This window comes from Lutjanus erythropterus, chromosome 19, assembly GCF_056507025.1.
Source record: "Lutjanus erythropterus isolate fLutEry1 chromosome 19, fLutEry1.hap2, whole genome shotgun sequence".
In the NCBI taxonomy this organism is placed as follows: Eukaryota; Metazoa; Chordata; class Actinopteri; order Lutjaniformes; family Lutjanidae; genus Lutjanus; species Lutjanus erythropterus.
The window spans coordinates 31,422,245-31,445,426 of record NC_139335.1 but is presented as its reverse complement, the minus strand read 5'-3'; the positions used below and the strand labels follow the sequence as shown (position 1 = coordinate 31,445,426).

The 23,182-nt window shown below is 39.0% G+C and overlaps 1 protein-coding gene across 1 annotated transcript; it reads left to right on the top strand.

Annotated features, from left to right (window-relative positions):
• The first annotated feature begins 7,207 nt into the window (after positions 1 to 7,207).
• Positions 7,208 to 14,878, top strand: LOC146310128 (ornithine decarboxylase-like). The gene is made up of 8 exons (XM_084743953.1): positions 7,208 to 7,438; positions 7,561 to 7,734; positions 9,379 to 9,551; positions 9,635 to 9,851; positions 11,105 to 11,182; positions 11,845 to 11,998; positions 13,728 to 13,849; positions 14,454 to 14,878. Exons 1-8 carry the CDS (start codon positions 7,349 to 7,351, stop codon positions 14,694 to 14,696), a joined length of 1,251 nt encoding a protein of 416 aa, XP_084600079.1. The 5' UTR covers positions 7,208 to 7,348; the 3' UTR covers positions 14,697 to 14,878.
• Positions 14,879 to 23,182: the final 8,304 nt, after the last annotated feature.

The following is a 23,182-nucleotide window of genomic DNA, read 5'->3' as shown; positions in this document are numbered from 1 at the left end:
CTTTAGAAGAGCCATGCAGACCAATATGATGCAGTGTGTGGTTTATGGTCTGAGCACTGACAGGCTGACCCCCCACCCCTTCAACCTCTGCAGCAATGCTGGCAGCACTCATACGTCTATTTTCCAACGACAACCTGTGAATATGACGCTGACATTTGCACTCATCTTCTTTGATCAACCATGGTTAGACCTGTCCTGTTAAACTGCTGTATGGTCTTGACCACCGTGCTGCAGCTCAGTTTCAGGGTGTTACCAGTCTTCTTATAGTCTAGGCCATCTTTATGTAGAGCAACAATTCTTTTTTTCAGATCCTCAGAGAGTTCTTTGCCATGAGGTGCCATGTGACCAGTGACCAGTATGAGAGAGTGAGAGAGTGATAATACCAAATTTAACACACCTGCTCACCATTCACACCTGAGACCTTGTAACACTAACGAGTCACATGACACTGGTGGAGGGAAAATGCCTAACTGGGCCCAATTTGGACATTTTCACCTAGGGGTGTACTCACTTTTGTTGCCAGCAGTTTAGACATTAATGGTTGTGTGTTGAGTTATTTTAAGGGGACAGTAAATTTACACAAGCTGTTATACAAGCTGTACACTGACTACTTTACATTGTATCAAAGTGTCATTTCTTGAGTGTTGTCCCATGAAAAGATAAAATTAAATATTTGCAGAAATGTGAGGGGTGTACTCACTTTTGTGAGATACTGTTTTAAACTGAGGGAAGACATTAAAAATGAAAAGTTGTTGAGCTGTATGTTCGTAATATCACCGAATGAATCCATATAATGTTAACATAATGTAATGTAACAGCAGAACAAACTGTATGCTGTCATGGTAACCTCTGTTTGGTGATGCAGTCATTTTTCCCATTTGCTCCAGATATACTTTAAATTGACATGGTATATAATCCACACACTAAAATTTTTTGTTTTGTCTTGGTGATATTGCAGCTCAGATCATTGATTAGAAAATTCATCATCATTTATCACAGACAATCTTAAATCAGTTACACTCATTTTATGTTGGTTTGGTCAAAAACGTAAGTGATCTCCACGTCTCTGTCATCATAGGACAGTGTCAGACAGACTTAGTCATGTTTAAATCTGCTGTATGGAGTTTTGTTGTTTATGTGCAGGCTCTGGGGCCGTCGCACCATGTAGGTTAGAGTAAAAGTTCTGAAAAAAAATAGTGTCAGTCAACTGAATCATCACCTAATGAATTTCTTCATACTGGTGAGCTGTTATATCACATTTAAATGTGATGGAACTGATGATGTGAGGGAGACTATTTCATGATCATCTCACCTGTTGATCGATGTTCACCTTCACTCAGCTCTTCTGCAAGTTGCGCTTCTGCACATGCTTCTACGCCCATTGTGTTACATATATTGTTTACTAGACAGTCCTAGTTAAACCAAGATGTCTGCTCCCTGAAGATTAACTTGACCTCACACTGGGTAACTTTTAACCTAGTGTTTTTAATGTGTAAGCTTTCTTCAGTGTCAAAGCACTGTGTCAGAGGTTGAAAACCCCTTCTCAGCATATCCATATATTGTTGTTTTTCATGCCACCGTTATAAAAAAAGATCATGTTCCCTTTTCCTCAGAAGTAGGGCTTTGCACTGTGACAGTATGATCATCAACACTTCAGACATAGGAGAGAAGCATGAATCATGATCACTGAAGAGGTAAACTGAAATTGTAACAACTTTACATTGAAATTCAGGAACGAGCAATAGCTACTGTTATGATGTGCACGGCACAGTGATAACAGTTTAGAACAAGCTCTGACCTACAACATAAGAGATAGTGGTTGTTGTAAGTGTTTTTGAAACTGTGCTTTTAAGTTTTTTGATTTGAGCTGAAGCTGAGCACTTTCTGGTTTCTCTTTCTCATCAGTGTTTTTGTGTAGGCACTTATTGTGTGAAGACCGAAGAAGGTGAAGACCTGTGAGTAGACCTGCGTGTGTCCACTGAGGACACAGACCGGTTAGTCTTTTCCTGCTGTCTATTCACATGACGTGCCTCACTCACCTCATGCTATAATGACATCCCTGTCATCAAAGACTTTAGAAAAAAGCACATCAGTTGCAGAAGAAGTAACCCTGAGAACCTCTAACCTCTCAGGAAAGTCTCCTCTACCATTTCCTCCTGCTTGCAAAGCAAAAGTAGAAAAATAAGAATATTCACCAAAGGTTACACGTCTTTCTGTTTAATTTACAAAGTAACATTTGCATTACAGTTTGACATTTAAGATGCCTGAATTCAGTGCAGACAGTAACACATACCTCATTCAACAGAGCAATACATTCATCAGTGCAGACAACAGGTTTCCTGCTCTTTAACTCAGTCAGTAGTGAACACTGAAAGTTAAACACTTTGCAAAAGTTTATTTCTAATTTAATTTCCACACTCATGTTGACCAAATTATATTTTTCACAGTTGTGACTGAATTGAGGTCCTGTTTGCCTTGCAAATAATGTAGAGGAGACATTTAATTAGCTTAACCATGTCAGATGACATATAACATGAAATGTTTGCCAGTGAGATTGTCAAGTATCAGTGACAGCTGGCATATAGCAGACGGATATTTGATTGTTTGCATTCTCTGGGATCATTTGACAAACACCTTTAAGTGTTTTACTTTTGTGCTGTGTAAAGTGTGCTGTTTGAAACTGAGCATGCATGATGATGATGAGTGCATCACACTAATGACCTTATGCCATTACTCAGCAAGCCAAAGCTAAACTAAAAGTATATGAATATTGATATTCTTGGTATTGTTTGTGTAAATTGATCTGAAAAAAGTTAGAGTGAATGAGGTATGACATAATGTGCCAGGATGGGTAACAATGAACTAACTGCAGGCTGGCAGCAGGTGAGAAAAATAATATAACAGACACAATACAACAATATGTTTTTTTTCATGGTGAAATCAGATATGAAAGTGATTATTCAGTATTTTTAACATTTATATTCACTAATACAATAATATCAAGCCTAATCAGCCACCAGGGTTTCATTGTGAAAGTCTACAACACAACCTGGCATTCTTTTTTTTGTTAAAGATTATTTTTTAAGGTAGAAGGAGGAGAAAAGTCAAACATATCACTCTGTCTTGGGACTTGCATTGAGTGCTTACTATCAGTTATAGAGTCACCAATTAACCTAGCATGCATGTCTTTGGACTGTGAGAGGAAGCCGGAGAGCCCAGAGAGAACCCACACAGACATGGGGAGAACGTGCAAACTCTGCACTGAACTGAACCACTGCACCACTCTTCGACAACATGGGCGCTTATTCTCTTAGTATATGCACTGACTTCAATGGCTTTGAAAGACCATGTGTTTACCCTGTCGTAACAGCTGAGACATGGCACGCCTTCAGCCAGTCTCACACCTAAAGGGGCAATCACACTGACACTACAACTAAGTTTTTCATGAGTAAGGTGTGCCTGGCATGTGCTCCTCTCCTTAGTGGCTTTTAAATGTGCATAGATGTTAAAATGTTCTTAAATCAGCACAGCTTGTCAGTGTCACACTTGGCTCAGGTAACCAGTCAAATAAAGTGAGTGGATGGAGTCACTAGTTTACCTTCCTACTTCCTTCATACTTTGAGGCTGGTAGATGTGATGGAAACAGTGGGACAATTGAAAATGCAGACAAGAGCTTGATATTGTTAATCCAAAACCTCTGCTTTTTATGGGCTTTATTCCTCATCTCATAGTAAGAACAATGGCAAGAACTTGACATCTGCTTGAATCATTTTTTTCTCACTAATTGATCACCTGGTTGCACAAACAGTAGCTATTTTTGGTGACATGCTTTACTAAGGTGCTTTTGAAGTGGCCATGCCTGTAGTCTGATCAGCCCCCTAACACTTTATCTATTAATGATTTGAGATAAATCAATGGCAGTTAATTTGGTGGTGAGCAGTTAGCATCTATAGATTCAAACATCACAACTAAAATAATCGACTGATCCAGCTGATATTACTGTATAATTAAATGTTGGGCCTGAGGTGTTAGCTAACTTGTGTTTGCATTGGTCAAACATGTCACTATAACATTAAAATGTACCCAAAAAACAAAAGACAGAATATATCACTGTCTTTAAGAAGAATCAAAGTGGTAGCTTACTTAATAAGAATGTTCTGTAATCAAAGTGAGTAATGTGTCGCATTAAGGTTCATTTATAATCCTAATTTTTCAGAAGTACATCAAAGAGTTGAGTGTTATTGAAAGGGTCATTATAGTGTGGAGATTGTTCAGAAGGAAGGTCTGACTTAACATTACGGTTAAGTACAGTGGTGTCAAGATGATGGGTTTAGAACAAGAAAGATGAAGATGAAGTTTTGGTATGTAATATCATAACAAGTAGATACATTTATATAGTCTTACATTTACAGCCTGGTTCTTTGAGGGTCACCATCACGCTGATGTGGCCCAGGATGAAACTGAGACCGACACCGTAAGAGTAGCATGTTAGCTACTGGTTATTTCTTATTGAATTTCTTAGAACAGTGAAAAATATATATTTTAAAATTTTTTAAATATTTTTTTTTTTTCTGAATGAAAATGAATCTGAAAAGTAAAAGTAGTACAAACAATAAAATCTATATGTGTTCTTTCATCATGTACGTGTGTGTGTGTGTGTGTGTGTGTGTGTGTGTGTGTGTGTGTGTGTGTGTGTGTGTGTGTGTGTGTGTGTGAGTGCAGCTAATGTTTTTGGTCATGTTTGAATGCTGATCAGGGAAAATGGATTCCATATGGGTCCAGACCTTCATACATGAGTTTCTGAGACATCTCTGAAAAATCTGAGACTGTCTCCTGTCCTCTGGTGGATTATTAGTGAACTGCAGGCAGCAGTGTCTGAATGCAAAATCCAACATGGCTGCCTTCACATAGTGAGTCACATGTTTCTGACAGGGAAATCTTTACTAATTTTGAAAAAGCTACAGTGAGAATAACAGTTATATTGTTACTAATATTAAAATGAATATTTACTTTAGTCAAACCATAATTACATAATATTTTGTATCTTATTTTATAGTAAAATCATGTTGAAAATGTGCGTATCAAATATGACACAGCTGGTACGTAATATAATTTATCTGTGAATCCATCAATCATTATTCTGTAGAATTTCATGATGCAATCTGTTCCTGCCACAATCACAAATACACTCTTAAACAAACTAAAAATCATCTTAAGAGAAATTTGGAGTGGAAATGCAACTTTAATAATCATACCGACGTTGGCAAGACGTGTTTGTGCTCTTTGTTCCCTGTTCTGATGATCTGTTTTTATGTTAAACACTTTGTGTTGCATTTCATGAATATATTGTTATAGATTAATGAATGAATGAATGAATGAATGAATGAATGAATGATCACTGGGTGAAAGTCATCTTGCTGAATGTCATCACTTTCAACCTCATTTTTGTTTTTATCCGACTTATAGATATTTCCAATAAGTGCAGTGAGTCTCTGATCTTGGGCTGACAGATCAGGTTCTCCTTGTTCTCCACTTATTTCCATAATTTTCTTCTAGTCTGTTTTTCTTTTTAATGCATCAACTTTAATATTAAACCATTTCTTTTTCATCTGAGACACATTTTGTTTCTCCTGGGACACAACACAACATGCAGTGCTTTGCAGCCCAAGGAGTTTTAATTATGAGTCGCAGTGTTCCTTCTCTGTCTTCCTCCTCAGACTCGGACAGTGCAGCAGTGTGTCTGCAGTACAGACTGAATGTGGAGAGGCGGCGCTCAGCACTGGTCAAAAGCTGCTGAACCAGAGACAGAAAATGAAATGTCCTGACTCTTTGACAGCAGTTAAACTCTAAACACAAATAAACACCCCCACACACCGCAGCAACACCTGCTTCTGTCTGAATGTGACATTAGTACGACTTCACCACTTCCTCTATGATATTTGCAAACATTTTGTAGTGTGAGTTTTTGCTGAAGAAATGTGCTGTTAGGTTGAAGCTGTTTTCATTTAACACTGTAAAAACATAGTAGTTCAGTCCATAAGAATAAAATAAAGAGGTTAAACATGTAAATGGTTAAAAACATATTTAAAATTCAATGTAATTTGATAGTTTGGTGAAAAGGTCAATATAAATGACTGTAAAAAGATACTTTGTTAGAGACTTTGGTAACTGTGGTCCTGAAACTGAGTGTGTCATACTTTGGTAAAAGTGCTGTATATGTGACTCAGTACAGATGAGTGAAAGTGTGAGCTGTGTGTGCTTGTCTTCCTGAGGTCATTGTAATGGGTGACTTTAATTTAAACATGGAAGACGAGTCTTCAAGGAAAAAGTTTAAACATTCCTGATGGTTTCAGTTTGGCTCAAATGGTTAGTGTTAAAATGTTAGAAGGTCACATCCAGGATCAACTGATGTTACAGCTACAACTGAAAGTATCAAAGACGAAGATCAAAGAAGTTTGTATGTTTTTGTCTAAAAGCAACACTGTAAACGTAGAACAGGATGTTCTCATCTCAGGAGGGAAATTACAATGGAGAGAATTACACTGATAAGATGTCAAATAGCTAGGAGTCAACAACCTCAGCTTTAAAACATACATTAGTCCTCTGGGGTCTAAGCCTTTTTCCTCATTTCTGATTCGCCTGGTCTCCTAGTGTACAACACAATAAAGTTCTGAACAGGATTTTCAGGACAACCTGAGCTATCAGAATATGTAAGCTGCAGTGATGTCACATGACTGTATAAAAGGTTATGACCATAAAGAGAAAAGAAAAAAGCAGAAATTGAATCTCACAGAATTCTATTCAACACACACACACACACACACACACACACACACACACACACACACACACACACACACACACACACACACACACACAAACAGCTATTGTTTGATTAAGGTAAAGGGTGGAGAAAAGTCAAACATATCAGTGTCTACCAGTCTTCTTCCAGTTCTGTTTCATAGAGATGCTGCTGTAAGACTTTCACTCATTTGAAAATATTTGACATTTTCAGGGATGGCACACATGGATGAACATGCTGGCTGTGGTAAGACAAACACAATATCTCAGGTTGATGTTTAATGTGATGTAACGTGAGGAAAATGTGCCTATGAATGTTATCACTACATTTAATGTTCTTTTGTTACTGACTTCTGTTTGTATGGTCTAATTTAGACAAATCACTAAAAACAAAGACAAAAACTGTTGTTGTGATCCAGCCTTATATTAATATTTGCTTTGTGTTTGCAAATTCAAATGTAAACTGACACTTATTATTCATTTTTGTACTTCTGTCTTTTACTGCTTGTCATCCTTTGCAGCACCAGTAACTATAAATTCATCAGTCATGCATGAGCACAGTGAGATTGACATTTTAGAAACTGGAAGGACCATCGAAGATTTCATAGACAATAAAATAAAACAGCTTGATTCAGAGGTGAGAATTAAACACATCATGACACTTAAGTCTGAATCTATAATTGTGTTAACGTGTGATTGTTGCCATTCTTGAGACGTGCGTTTTCAAAATTAAAAGGTAACTTTCCTTTATTCATCTAGGGCACTGAAGAACCATTCTATGTAGCAAATCTAGACAGTGTGTATAAGAAGCACCTCAGGTGGCTCACTTACTTACCTCGAGTCAAGCCTCACTATGCAGTGAAGTGCAACGGCACACCAGCAGTGTTGAGGATGCTGAATGCTCTGGGCACAGGTTTTGACTGTGCTAGCAAGGTACTGAACTCTCTCTTTTCCTATTTTCACAATCCTTGTTAAGGAGAAACACTGTTTCTTTGGTAACACTCAACAATACCAGTCCACTAATGTGCATTTATTCATGTTTAACTAATGCACAGATTGTGTGAAGGATAATCAACATGTAGGTGTGCGTTAAACAGTTTGAATGCACAATGTTCCGGTTCTTTCTTTCTTCTTTTTTGGATGAAAGTTTCGCCTCAAAATTGAAAGTTATGAAACAAGAGCTTTTAAATAACAAGGAATAATTCTAGTCCCTTTTGCAACCAAACTCAACTGGCTTGCTGCACTTCCTTGAGATTCCTCCCTCAGTAGATGAGTAAATTTAGTGTCCGAGTCATTTTTTCGTTGGAGCAAAGTTTACTTGTAACTCCCAAAAGTTTTGTTTTTGCTTCCACATCCTGTCCTTTTTGAGGATATTCCTATAATAATGCTGCTGTGGATCATGTAAAAGGTGCTGCTTCTTGTCCGCCACTTTCGTTTGTCTCTCATCCTCCCTTTCACCTGCTTTGACGAGGGAAACAGAAACATCACATTGATTTTAACCAGATAAAATAGCTTGGAGGTGTGAGAAACTTGCGCTGAAAATAGATGCTGAAATAGATCGCAGAGTGAGCAGTTTTTCAAACAAGTGACACGTTGCTCAGCCTGTTGTCTCATGTACAGAGCAGGTCAGGACGTCCTCATTTAGGAAAACTGACTTGTTCAAATCGCCTCCAGGAAGTGGTGTGAGTTTGGATGGCTGTGCTCTTTAATGGTTCTATGGTTTCAAGTTGGGTGAATTTTGCTGAACTACATGTGTGTTAAAAGGTTTTAACACACACCTGCCAGCCAATCAGAAAAGAGTTCATGTATGACTCATGAAGAACAAAGACGTGCATTAATGTTTCCCACATCAGCAACTGATAAAGAGTCCATGTGATTAACAGACTGAGTGATATAATTGTTATTAATGAAGTCTGGATTAGTTCACTATTAGTCTCTAGCATTAATTAATACTGTGAATTCATGTGTTAATTTCCACAGTGGGTTGAATCTATGGATTGTCAGTTCTTGTCTGTACTAACTTTATTTTTGTTGCTACTGTCTAAATCACAATAGGCATCTGTTTTAATGAATCATCAGCTAATGAACTGTGAAGACATCATTATGTTATGACTTCACCTACTGAGGCATATGACTACTATCTAATTCTTAAGTACATATGTGGTTACGTTCACTGGTTTTGGTACTGTCAGACAGGCAACACACCCGCCCACAGTGTCCCGCCTTTGAATCCTGGACTGCAGGCCTCAACCAGGAATATTCCTGTCCAGTGAACAAGGTGTTAGGTGAAAAGCACATGTGCTGGTTCATCTCTTGCAGTGGGATCCAGCTTGCAGACAGCTGGAAGTTGAAATCCATGGCTTCATCCCAGTGTTTCATGAACCGACAGTGTTAATGAATGCTAGAAGCTCACAGGGAGTTGCTGATGTGGTCAACATTAATGCATGTCCTCATGAGTCATATATTAATTCATGATGATCTGTGCATTAGTTAAGCTTTAATAAATGCATTTTGATGGACCAGTACTGTAAAGTGTGACTGTTTCGTTCTCATCTGAAACATGTTTTGGTCTAACAGGGTGAGATTCAGATGGCCCTGTCCCACGGAGTGACACCTGATAAAATCATTTACGCACACACAACCAAACCACCGTCACACATCAAATATGCCTGTGCTCATGGAATAGATATGATGACTTTTGACAATGAGGATGAACTCTTAAAGATTTCTCATTGTCATGCCAAACCTAAGTAAGTGACCAACTACTACTGATACTTTTTCTTGTACATTAAATGTAAATCCATGTTTGAGTATTGTACTCTTCACTTTCCAGACTGGTACTCCGCATCGCAGTGGATGACTCTCAATCGAAGATAAGACTCAGTTCAAAGTTTGGAGCCAAACTGGTGACAGTTGGTAAACTGCTGGAACGTGCTGGAGAGCTGGGCTTAGAGGTCATCGGGGTCAGCTTTCATGTAGGCAGTGGGTGCACTGGAAGTTTGTCATTTAAGCAGGCCATAGCAGATGCTCGACGTGTCTTTGACATAGCGGTAAGTCACCATCACAGCAATACAACATTACAAAAATACAGTACATTCAAATATTTAGAGGTATAGCCATTAAACTGGGTGAGGAGAGCAAAAGAATATGATGGACTGACATTGTGGCACCACTGTCTGATAAGGCAAAGTTGCAAAAATGTTTGTGAATGCTGTCAATTACAGTTTTTAGAAAGTTTGGAAATCAGAATTGGCCAAAATCGGAATCGGTAGGTCAGACCCCTCAAAAATTGGAAATTGGAATCGGCTAAGAAAGTTGAAATCGGTGCAAGTCTAGTTGATACGTTTGTTGTCTTTCTCTTGGGTGGAAGTTCAGCACTGCCTCTACAGGCCTGGAGCACTTCCATTGTAAAACTGGATATGCAGCGTTTCCTTTTGCATTTTTTTTTCTTATATGCAGTACGTTTCTGTATTTGCAGCACCTTTGTGTAACTTGTTTTTTTTTTATATTCAGTGCGTTTGTCCTTGTCTGCCACCGTACAATTACACCTTTTTGCAGAGCTGTCCATTTTACTGAGCTCTATCTGTGAGATTGTCTATTTTAATCATCTTTAGCCTGACTTGCTGCTGCTAACTTGCTAATGTTAGCTGTTCACAGTCTGGGCCAACTCTGCAGTGAAGAGTACAAGCAGACACTGTAGTAACATAACATGAACAGGGACTTTTTCTTTCCTTTCTTTTGCAACAAACACAACATAGCCATTCAGTAACTATTACACTGCAACCAGAGCTTATCTACACATTTTCTGGCTGACAGAGTGACGTTACTACTCCTCTCACAATGGTAACAACAAATTCACTAGCCAGCCTTTCTTAAAGGGGAAGGCCTGGTGAGTAACACACGTGCAGGCTGTAGGTGTGCTAAATAATTAGATCCATTCTTAAGCAAAAGTACTGTTACCAGTGTAATATAATACAACTGTCAAAATCCCTGTTGATTTTTAGGCCTACATTTTCCATTTCGGACAGTTAAGTTTTGCTGTTGGGCAAATAAAACATACTTGCCCGGTCAATTTGACGCTTTTCCGTCTGTTTAAAATGATCTTCTGACTCGTTCATTGCAGTTTTTACTTTGCTTTAGTGTCCTGGCTGCCTCTGCTCTGGGGCATTTTTTTCAGGACGTTACTTTTGTCCTCAATCTGCATGCTGTCAGTTTGACAGTACGACTCTACAGACTGACTTTAAGGGCTGTCTACTTTTACATAAATCCACTATGATTGATTTTTTGTTTGTTTGTTTTCCAGAATTTGCTTGGCATCCAGCTGAGTCTCTTGGATATTGGTGGAGGCTTCTTTGGGAGAGAGGACTTTAATTTTAAAGAGGTAAAATAAAGAAAACATACAGTGATAGTGCTCATTAACTGATGTGATGCACCTCAGCATTCTAAAGACACAAATTACTAGAAGAAAATATTCAGATGTAACCCAATGTAACAATCTCCACTATTTTGATTAGTAACTGCAATTTAATTACATCTTTTTCTCAGTAATGGTGACAGATTACAATTACATTTATTTTGTAATTTAATGACATGTAAGTAGCTACTCCCCAACACTGCTAGTTAGCATAGCAGTTTTTAAAAGGAGAGAGCAGTTGGTATAGTTTTATGTGGACTTAACTACTAACTATTACAACTATATTCCAGCAACATGTCCTTTTTTTTCTGTCAAAGACCATTCAAGTTATTAAGTTGCCTTTAAATAGATTGTTGACTTGATTGTACAATTAAAACCATTACTAGGTATTTAAATAAAGACTTTGTTCAAAAACGTACCTATATCCTTCTCATCATTAGCAGTTGTATGGTTTCTCTGTTATCAAAGTTTCGGTAATTCAAGGAAGCATGACAACATTTTGTTGAATATCATTTAATTTTCATCCAGGCTTTCTAATTAAACAGATTATGCTTCATAGAAACATATGTAAAGGTGTAATAGCTGTAGCTGATACATGTTTTGTGTTTGATTGTGTTTTGCTCTTCCAGTTTTCAGAAGTCATTAATGGAGCACTGGATGAACTCTTCCCGTCTGACACTGGGGTGCAGGTCATTGCAGAACCAGGCCGATACTACGTGGAATCAGCGTTCACGCTAGCAGCAAGCGTCACTGCTAAAACAGTCATCGTTTATGAACATAGTGGTAGGCAAATACATAGATTTGTCTTTTGGAGCCGCTTGAATGTTTCCTAAATAAGTATGCATTGTTATATGTTATAAGTATTACACGTTGAATTTAAATACAAGGGGGTGGGTGGCATGTTACTCAAATGTACTTACTTACTCTCAGCTGATGAAGGTCAAACCATTAATTAAAACAATTAAAAATGTGGACAAATGAAACCACAGAAGCTCTACAGGACTGTTTGGAGTGCAGAGATGTGCAGGAATATTCTCAGAGATGCTGCTACACAGGACAATCACATCACATTGTCTAAGTGGCATCATATCATCATCAAATGTGTTGATCATGTGATGAACACAAAGACAATAAAATCATTCATCAACAACAAACACCTGGATGAATGTAGAGGAAAGGACTTGATCCACAACAATAAAAGCACTGAAGTAACAAGGAAGGTGTCAAGGAGACCAGAGGAAACGCCCAAAACACCACAGATATGTGACGATCTAGAACATTACAGGCTACAAAAACAGGAGCACCCCATCATGTGTGAGAACATGTTGCCAGATGAGCTTAACACATTTTATGCTCTGATCTCCTTGATAACACTCATCTATAAAGTGAACATGAGTAAAGCTGTTTGGCCTGATAACATCTTTGCTCTTGTGGTAAAAACATGTGCCACTCAGCTAGTTAATGTTATGACTGACAGTTTTAACGTGTCACTGTTACAGGAGAGTGTTACCCCCTTCTTGAAGACAGCTACCATCGTCCCTGTACCTAATACGTCTGTGGTGTCTTGTCCAAATGACTACCACCCTGCAGCACTCACACCCATTCTGATGCACTGCTTTGAGAAACTAGTTCTCCAGCACATAAAGAGCTGTACCCTCACCAGTTTGCATTGAGAACCAACAGATCCACATTGGTTTCCATCTCTGCTGTGCAATGTTCAGCTCAGCTTTCAACTCAGTCTCCCCCATGAAACTTACCTCCGTACTAATAAACCTAAGATGGGTCTGGTGCCTAACACCGGATCCCCCCAGATGATTAATAGGCATTCATAGGCAGAGTTTCTATTTTGATGAACCATTTTTCATAGGCCATTGATTGGTCTCAGCAGACAGTATTTGATTGGTGCGAGTAAGACCCTCTCAATACTTCAGCCCCGCCCCCTCCATAACTTTGTTGCTTTTGTTTCAGGCACTTGTGGCAGCCATAACTTGACGAAGCTGAATTCATTTTTTTATTGGTAACAGTTAACCTTGCCCCCATACCTTTATTAACTCAGTGAAACTTTAGCCATCGGGATGAAGTGATTGTGTGTGTGTGTGTGTGTGTGTGTGTGTGTGTGTGTGTGTGTGTGTGTGTGCATATGTACGCCCTAGTAGCCGGTTGCAGCTATTTCAGATTTGAAGTTGATTGTTTTTGTGCATGGCACGACAGGTACTACAGCTACCATTTAATTATACAACTTTGTTCTGTAAAACAAACAATAAATGAAGCTTGTACATGTGTATGTCTCTGATGATGGAACAATCAGCGCTCTACTACAGTAAGATGACTTGCAGGGTTGGAGTTTTGAGCAGAGCTCCAGACACAAGGTTGCACGTGTTGGGAACCATAGGAAAATTATAATGAAAATTTTTACTTTTATCTGTGACTTTCAACATTTTTTTTTCAAAATATTTGCACATTTGACAGATCTAGTTGTCATTTTAATAACTTAAATTATGCTTTTTTTCAGATGGTGTTGAAAACAGCCCTCACAGGAAGATGTCGTACTACATTAATGATGGAGTGTATGGCTCAATGAGTTTCATTATCAATGATGCTGCACACACCACAGTTGAACCACGCCTCCACAGGGTAAATATCAGCCCTGTCACCATATATAAGAAACAAAATATTATCTTTAATGACATGTTTGTTATTTTGTCCAGTGCTGAAGATTTAAATTCTTGCCTTCTACAGTATCTGAGGATGGTTACCAGTGAGGTAAAGATTGTGATTATAACAAATGAGCTACAGTTCAGTTTAAAAACAAGACATATGTCTAGTTTTAGATTTTATATGTTATATGTTTTTTGTGTGTGGACCCCAGGAAGAGTAGCTGCTACATAATGGTAGCTAATGGAGATCCAAATAAAGAATAAAAGTGTGGTTAGAGAGAAGCAGATCTGTAACAGAACACATGGAAACCAGACTTTAACCTCCACAAGCTTGATGTCCACCTAAAGAGGACCTACTTCTAGCACTGGCACTTAATGTTGGACACTAGACATAAATCTTGAGGTCTGGAGTTGTTCAATATTCATGTAACTGTTTGAATACTGGGCTCTAAATTAATCACAATTAATTAACACATAATCAATCAAGTTGGGCCACCTTGATATCATCCTTGTGTTCAGTAATTTAGGATTGTTTGACTGAAATAAAACATGGAAACATGATATATTTGTGCTCCATACAGGCTGTTGAGAGCAGTGAGCAGAGATACCAGTCTGTTATCTGGGGTCCAACCTGCGACAGTACTGACAAAATATCTGACAGCTGCTGGATTCCTGAGATGCACGTGGGGGATTGGCTTCTCTTCGACAACATGGGCGCTTATTCTCTTAGTATATGCACTGACTTCAATGGCTTTGAAAGACCATGTGTTTACCCTGTCGTAACAGCTGAGACATGGCACGCCTTCAGCCAGTCTCACACCTAAAGGGGCAATCACACTGACACTACAACTAAGTTTTTCATGAGTAAGGTGTGCCTGGCATGTGCTCCTCTCCTTAGTGGCTTTTAAACGTGCATAGATGTTAAAATGTTCTCAAATCAGCACAGCTTGTCAGTGTCACACTTGGCTCAGGTAACCAGTCAAATAAAGTGAGTGGATGGAGTCACTAGTTTACCTTCTTACTTCTTTCATACTTTGAGGCTGGTAGATGTGATGGACGTGATGGGCTTTATTCCTCATCTCATAGTAAGAACAATGGCAAGAACTTGACATCTGCTTGAATCATTTTTTTCCCACTAATTGATCACCTGGTTGCACACACAGTAGCTATTTTTGGTGACATGCTTTACTAAGGTGCTTTTGAAGTGGTCATGCCTGTAGTCTGATCAGCCCCCTAACACTTTATCTATTAATTATTAATCAATGGCAGTTAATTTGGTGGTTAGCAGTTAGCATCTATAGATTCAAACATCACAACTAAAATAATCGACTGATCCAGCTGATATTACTGTATAATTAAATGTTGGGCCTGAGGTGTAGCATGTTATCTACTGGTTATTTCTTATTGAATTTCTTATAACATTTATGTTAAAAATGTATCACATCACAAAAAAAAAAAAAACATCTTTTTTTCTGAATGAAAATGAATCTGAATGGTTTCTGAGAGGTAAATGTAAAATGTTTCTTGACCAAGGTGAATTGTAAAGAAGTAAAGAATGAATGTCAGTACAAACAATAAAATCTATATGTGTTCCTTTATCATGTACATGTGTCTGTGTGTGTGTGTGTGTGTGTGTGTGTGTGTGTGTTCTATCTTTACCTCCACCAGGGAAGCTAATGTATTTGGTCCTGTTTGAATGCTGATCAATTGTGATCAATTAATTTTCATAAATGCCTGACACATCAAATGTGAAACAAACAAAATATCATATAGAGTAAAAGTTTTGATTTTGTCAAAGGGCACAATAAACACTTCATGCGTCAAGCTTTACAGGGTTACATTCCCAACTAAGATCATTTCGAACCTCTTCATAGATCTACTATAATGCCCTTTTTGTTTGTTCTATGTTGTTCTACAAAGACACAGGCATCTTCCATTTGCTATGATCATTTAATCATTGGCAGTACAATGGTATTTTTTTAGCATTTTACAGCAGAGGATCTCAAGCTCTTAATCGTTGCAGGATCATTCAAAGTCCTATGACGCTATTGCTTTCTTAGACCAGAAGCATGGAGTAGAGAATCAGAGCATTGTGTTACGAAACAATCAGTTGTAAATAATGAGATAACATTTGTCATTTCTTCTCAAAATCTAAACCACAAAAATCTAAAAACATTTTTTATCTCATCTCTAACCTTCATGTGTAAAGTGTGCTTTGTATTTAGATGGTCTTTTTTTGTACGTGACTTTTACATTTTGAGAATGAACAGATGTGACCGTAGATTAACAGATATATGAGGTATTCAATAGAACCCAGTGGTATTACAATCTTCTTTACTCTTTTCATGATCATGGTTGTCACACATCTTTTTTCACACTTTTGTCTCTCGGGTGCTTCTGCCTCTTTCTGGTGTGCTTCAGTTTACATGGTGCTGTTCCTCCTCCTCTTCCTTCCTCCCCTCCTCTTCATTCACAGGGCCCTTGTTCATAAGGTTCACTGTAACACAAGCATCAGAACAAAGATTTCTCATGAAAAAATACTTTCTGACTAACAGTTTCTTCCACACTGGTACACAAACACGAAGACTGAGGTGTGTTTTAAAAATGATGAGAACAAATAGCAATAGTCAGGCTGCTTGGCTTCTTGTTTTTTCCACTGGACCAGAAAGACCGCCAACAAGACCATCAGGGGCAGCAGGAAAGGGACGAGGACTGAGACCAGCCGCGACAAATGCACTAAGAGAGAAAAAATGCTCACCAGTTTATTCTCAAAATAAGTTTGGTGCTCTAACGTATAATATTTTTTGACAGACAAAAACATGTATGCTAGGCCAGCACTGTGGTCATCCTACCACGACACTGGCTAAGAAACAGGAGTTCGTCCTTTGCAGAGCGGTAATGCTCAGTACTTAGGATGGATTAAAGGCGGAGACTGGCACCCTATCTTAAGCCGATCTAAAGTGTGAGTTCAAAGCACAAGGCACAATGGTTTTAATTTATTCAAGGTGTGTCCATTAGGAGCGCGAGAAGTTGGGGAAAGACGTGGTGCAGTCAAAAGGAGAGGTGAGCCCAGACTGATAGATATATTGTCTTTGAGCTGAGGTATATCTCTTTGATTTCTTGTCATTTCAGCTTCATTCAATACAAATTGAGGGAAAAAAATCAAGATTGGGAATGGATTCTTTCTTACCAGTAACAGAGAGTGTGACAGAGTCACTTAAGGGGGAGCTGAAGTTTCGGCTTGAACCCCCTGTCTGATACTGGCATTGATATGACCCCCAGACATAAAGTCACAGAGCAGTCCTGGGTGTGTCTGAAAGCACGGACAGACAGACAGACTGCAGCACATCTGACATCAGACAGACAGAGAGGAGCATCAACTTAATGTTACTGTGAATGAATAATATCAAACTTAGAGAGGAGTTTACCTGATACTGCCTACCTGAGGGGAAGGCTGGGCCCTTACATAGCTCATAAAGCCCTATGCAACTTGCGTAGTGTGCGTATAGGGTAGATCAGCCATGATTATGTATTACACCTATAGTTTCACCTGAAATATCATCTGTCTGTGGTTCACTGGCTGCTGCTGCTGCTTCTGTTGATGTACAGCTTCCTGTGGACACCGGTGCCGTTGGCTTTTTTGAAAACTGGATGTCCATACTGGAGGGTAATCACACACCTCCTCTTCAGGGCAGGCTATGGAGGCTACACACCCTTGCGCGGCGTATTACTGCCTCTCTGCCTCACTGTGCATTGACACACACACAGTGCAGTCAGAGAGAGACAGAGAAATTACTTACACAATGTAATTTTCACAGGGCTTTTGAAAAAACATCAGTCAACAGTCGTCATCGCCTAAATCCGCCTCTGCAGTCAACCACATCCAGAGCTCTGCAGAAGAGTGGCATATAGAAGTGTGGCTACAGGCATTATTACCTAAGAAGAGCCATGTCAGAGTCAAAGTAACCAACAGTTTACCTGAGAGGAATTGAATGACATCCAGGATGCTGAACAAGTTTTTCAAATCATTAGTCAAACGCTTTTCTTTGAGTGGGACTAGGACATGTTTTTAAAAGTAAAGAATTATGGAGCAAGATCAAGTAAGCAACCACAAGAGAACCTTAGAGTGGAGATACACTTGCCATATGTTTGCATTTACGCATGCATAGCACATACGTAGTATTAATTTCTGAATATGTGTACAACCATTGCTCCAAATGGCCCCAGGATATGGGAGGAACCAAGATGCATAGGGGTGCGTATGTGACCCTGTAGTCAAAAGCAAGTATATCTGCAGCCTTAGCCTTTTAGCAATAATCATGATTCTGCAGTCAAGCATGTAATCATGTACTTTCTCCACTGACCTGCAGCTGCTTTGTCAAGCCTAACCATGTATTCCTTGTCAGTCTCAAAGTTTCTGGGTTTTGGGGGGATCATTTGCGTTCTCTTAACACATCGCAGTACGTTTATCTGCCAAGCCACTCATCTATAGTGAGAAACTGTCAAGCTCAGGTAAAATGTGGACAGCAGACATACAGTGGACACTGTGCATTGACTCCTTCATGATCTGAGAAAACATTAACAAGACACTTGTTACTTACTTCACATATAAACAAAATCCCAACAATACAAATTAAGACCAAGGGGAAATGTCAGTATCTGGACAGGACCACACTGACAGTTTCCCACTCTTAAACTTACTGACCACACGTCACACACTTTACTGATCTGCAACAGTTGAGCAGTAAACTGCTAAAAATGATAAACTTAGTGAGATGAGTACAGGGAAATGAAAGAAGTGGTGGAAAGCACAGAGGACATCAAGCAAATAAAAATGGCTGAAAAAATGGAGAAGTAGCTTGACCAAAATAGAAGGCTTGATGATAATACTTTATAATACAGCCTGTAGTTTACTGTGTAAATGCTCGCAATTTATGGTGCAACTTACTGCAGCTCATCCAGGGGATGCACCCTATTCTTTATGAAATAATTCTACATTGTGAACAAATCTGTGCTGAAATATGAAAGAAGCAAACTAGAAAATTTCAAACGAAATTTTAAGTGTGCCTGAAGCTCGCTGTCGACTAGTATTTCCACCATATTGCCAGAAGTATTAATAGCAGTAGATGTATCATTGAGGTTGTGTGTGTCTGTGTGCACATGCATACGCTGTCACACGTGTGTATGTATGCGAGTGTGTGTGTCGCATGCACATTTGTGTGTATATGGGTGAGTGTGTGTCTGTATGTGCACGCACTGTTGCTCATGTTTGTATGTATATGGGTGAGAGTGTATGTCAATAAAAGTCCCCTTACAGACACAAAGAACAGGTTTTGTGTGTGTGTATATATGAGAAGGTGTGTAAGTAAGCAGGTCAGAAGAACAATATGGCTGACATTAAAAATGTCAGTAGGCAGCCGTGGATATTAGACTTAGAGCGAGACATTCAATTAAGCCAATCACAATCAGCCTTGTCAATTTCTGCCAAGAAACTGTGAGTGGACATGTATCCACTGTGTAGACAAGATGGACATTTCATGAATGAATGAATGAATGAATTTAACATTAACCAGCTCAAACTTTGAATTTATTAACAGTTTAAAAAAAAACTGCAGTCTGAAATGTCCTAGTTGAACACAGACAGACACAGACAGAGACAGAGAGACAGGCAGTGTTTTTAAACTGTTAATAACTTCACACTTTGAGCTGCTTTTAACTGTCACAGCTTTAGGTCAATCCACCAATCAGAAGACAGGACCGGCCTCAGGTTGGTGAAACTGGCCAATCGCCTGTATGTTACAGCACAGAGAAATTTGAATAATGAAAGGACCAAAAGAGAGACAGAATTTAACCTGAAGCAGATCAAGGTTTTAATTTATGTACAGTTGAAATAGACCGCAGACAAAAATGTCAAAATTGGACACAGACAGACAGAAACAGACAGATAGGCAGACAGTGAGAGAGAGACAGAGAGACAGTCATTTTAAACTGCTAATAATTTCAAACCTTGAGCTGCTTCAGCTGTAATTTGTCTCTGTATGAGGTTTGAACTGCTAAGATCACCTGACATGGTTCTAGTAATTCATGCACTTGGACTGCTTGTCTTCAAACAGTTTGCGGGCTTTCTGGTGAGCCAGCTTCATAAGAGGCTTCCTTCTGGGACGACGACCATGCAGACTGACTTGATGCAGCGTACGGCGTATGGTCTGAGCACTGACAACAGGCTGACCTCCCACTTCTTCAACCTCTGCAGCAATGCGTGCAGCACTCATACATCTGTTTTTTGAAGCCAACTTCTGGATACGATGCAGAGCATGAGGACTCAACTTCTTTGGTCGACGCTGGCGAGGCCTGTTCTGAGTGGAACCTGTCTTGAAAAACCGCTGTATGGTCTTGGCCACTGTGCTGCAGCTCAGTTTCAGGGTGTCAGCAATCTTCTTATAGCCTATAGGCCATCTTTATGTAGAGCAACAATTCTATTTCTCACATCCTCAGAGAATTCATGTTGAACTTCCAGTGACCAATATGAAAGAATTGTACCCAAAGCACTAAATTTAACAGCTGTAATCCATGACATACAAATTTGTATGGTCCAGTCAAGCAGACAAAAACAGGCTGAACACGACTATACAGTGTTGTATAGTAGTATTATTTCATCAAGATCACTTTATGTTGTCAATGGTTAACCAATGTGCATGTACTTGTAAAGCTAAAGTTATAGTTCATTTAGGCAACAGATAAGTCTGACAAAGTGAGGGAGCTCTTCCCCAACCCTGCTTTGTACAATCCTCCTACCAAATATACTAAATACATGCTGAGTGGATTAACAATTGTAATGCAAACATATGGAGAAAAGAAGTTGGAAATAAACATGACAGCGTAATATCATATAACCATATGATGAAGGCCTGTGCTTTATGCTTAAATAAGCTTAAATAGGAAATTTTATTGTGTAGAACCCCTGAGTCTGTCCTAATATATGAAAGGGATATGAAAGGGTTCTTGTTAGAACCTGGTGGGTGGGTTCTAGATAAGTTCTTGGAATATAAAAAGGCTCCTCATAAAAGCTCATGAGTGTGTTCTATATAAAACCCTTGGAATATAAAAAGGTTCTGAGTAGAACCCCCTGCATGTGTTTGTGTTGGCATCCTGGTTCTAGGTGTAACCCTTTCTGCTGAGTTGTATGTAACTCTCAGAAAGGGTTCCTAGTGGAACCTTATACCATAAAAGGTTCTACCAGGACCCAAAAAGGGTTATCCTATGGGGACAAGCCGAAGAAACTGTTTTGGTTCTAGTTAGCGCTTTTATTTTGAAGAGTGTTGTATGGTGGATTTACAGTTGGCACTAGCAGCATTTAAATATGGAACTTTAATGTGAAATAAAGGCCTTCCCGGGCACTCTGACTCATATAAAGTCATATGAAAATCAGAACATTTCACAGTGAACCATGTTTTACCGAAGAACACAGAATAGAAGAAGAAAATCAGACTTCTTTATTAAACTCCCTGTATATTTTCATACTTTCCAATGAGTTTTACCTCACGACACATTGAAAAGGAGAACACTGAAAATGATTTGTACCTGACAGAGGAAGTTGTAGTGAGGCAGTGGCACTGTGTAAACACACTATGACAGTTAGTGGTGCGGACTATAAAAACAAAACACAGCTTTTACAGTTTGAGTCATGTTTTGGCAGCACCTGTCATCGCTGATGAGGAGATTTCCATATTACCTTCACTAAACCATGATTCTGCAGAGCTCAGCAGCTCTAGTGCCACAGTGGGAGTTTGTCGATGAGAACACTCTTATGGGCTGTTTGCACTCCTGGTATCACAGTTTGCTTTGGTTCGAAGAGTCCACCAACAGGCCGACACTGTCTCACTTTGAAATGAGAATCTCCTGTTTCACAGTTAGTGGAAATGAATCACTTGAGTCGCTGAAGCTGCACGTGAAAACAAACCACATGCACTTTTGCTTAGTGTACAGAGGATGATGCAAAGTAACACAAGGGTGTCACAACTCTCCAAATCAAAGATATGACTTTCAGTTTTCAAACTTGATTTGTTTTTTTTTATGTTCATAAAACACTTTCTTATACTGGCCATTTCTGCAGCTCCTGTATTCACGCTCTGTCTGAAACACTCAACTTTAGTTTTAGCTCCTGTCTGTTCCTGTCCAGTCTGCTCTGATTGGTCAGCCCCCTGCTCAGGGTAGCAGGCACTGTTAACTGTGATTCACTAGGTATTCAGTGGGCGGGCTGATCACCTATCTAGAGGTCGTGTTCAGCCCGTTTTCAAAAAAAGAGAGAAGATGGTAGTTTCTCATATTTTGGGGCCTTTAGAGACAACAAGGATGCATATTTGAAACATATGAAACACTCGCCTGACTTGACATGAACACTGCAGCCACGGTGTCCCCCTTTGAAATTTCCCTTCCGGACTGGAGAAACACTGTCATTTACATTTTCAAATCCTTCTTTAAAAAGGTAGTCTATGAGGTATCAAGTGTGATACTACAGCTGGTAAGCTTCACTGTGGTGTCTTATAAGTGGGTTTTCTTTTTACGATTTGATTTTTGATTTAATATTGAAATTGTGACACCCCTAATATATTTACCTCTAGCAATAGAAAGTTTTAAAATTCATGTTCACACTTCTGATTCCAGTGAAGGAAAATATTATTATTTTTTCCCTGATGTGTCTGTGAGAGGATCAAAAGCAGAAGCTTGTGTGTACATGTGGTTGAAAGGAAGAACTCTTTACAGCTGCATTGGGGAAACATAGTATATACACACGTAGGAAAATAACTTCTTATATCAGTCCATCTCTGTCCGGTTATTTCTTGCACGGGCTTTTTTTTATATACAATATATTACACATAATGATTCTGCATTCTATACATGACTTTTCATGAGGGGGGGGTGTGTGATGTTGTCCTCTTCATCACTCTGTCCACATTCCAGGTTCTTGATAAATCCTTCACACAGTCTGAACTAAATTGGCCTTTGAGGCACTGTAAAAACATACCAAAAAAAAAAAAAACATGTTTTTTGCATTTAATGTATAAAACCATGATGTCTGAACATAAATCAGTCCTTACAGCATAGTTTGCCTGCTGTCTTTCAACCACTTGTATAAAGATATTTAGCCTCCCTGCTGGCTGGTGTAGGGTTTAATAGATTTTATAGACAAAACATGTCACCAGTAACCCAGAGAGTTCATGGGTTCACACATTCACTTTTTGTCCTCTTGATTATTCGGTGCAGTTTCTTCTGCTTTCAGTCTGGTGTGGGTGGGTTTCTTGCAGTGTCA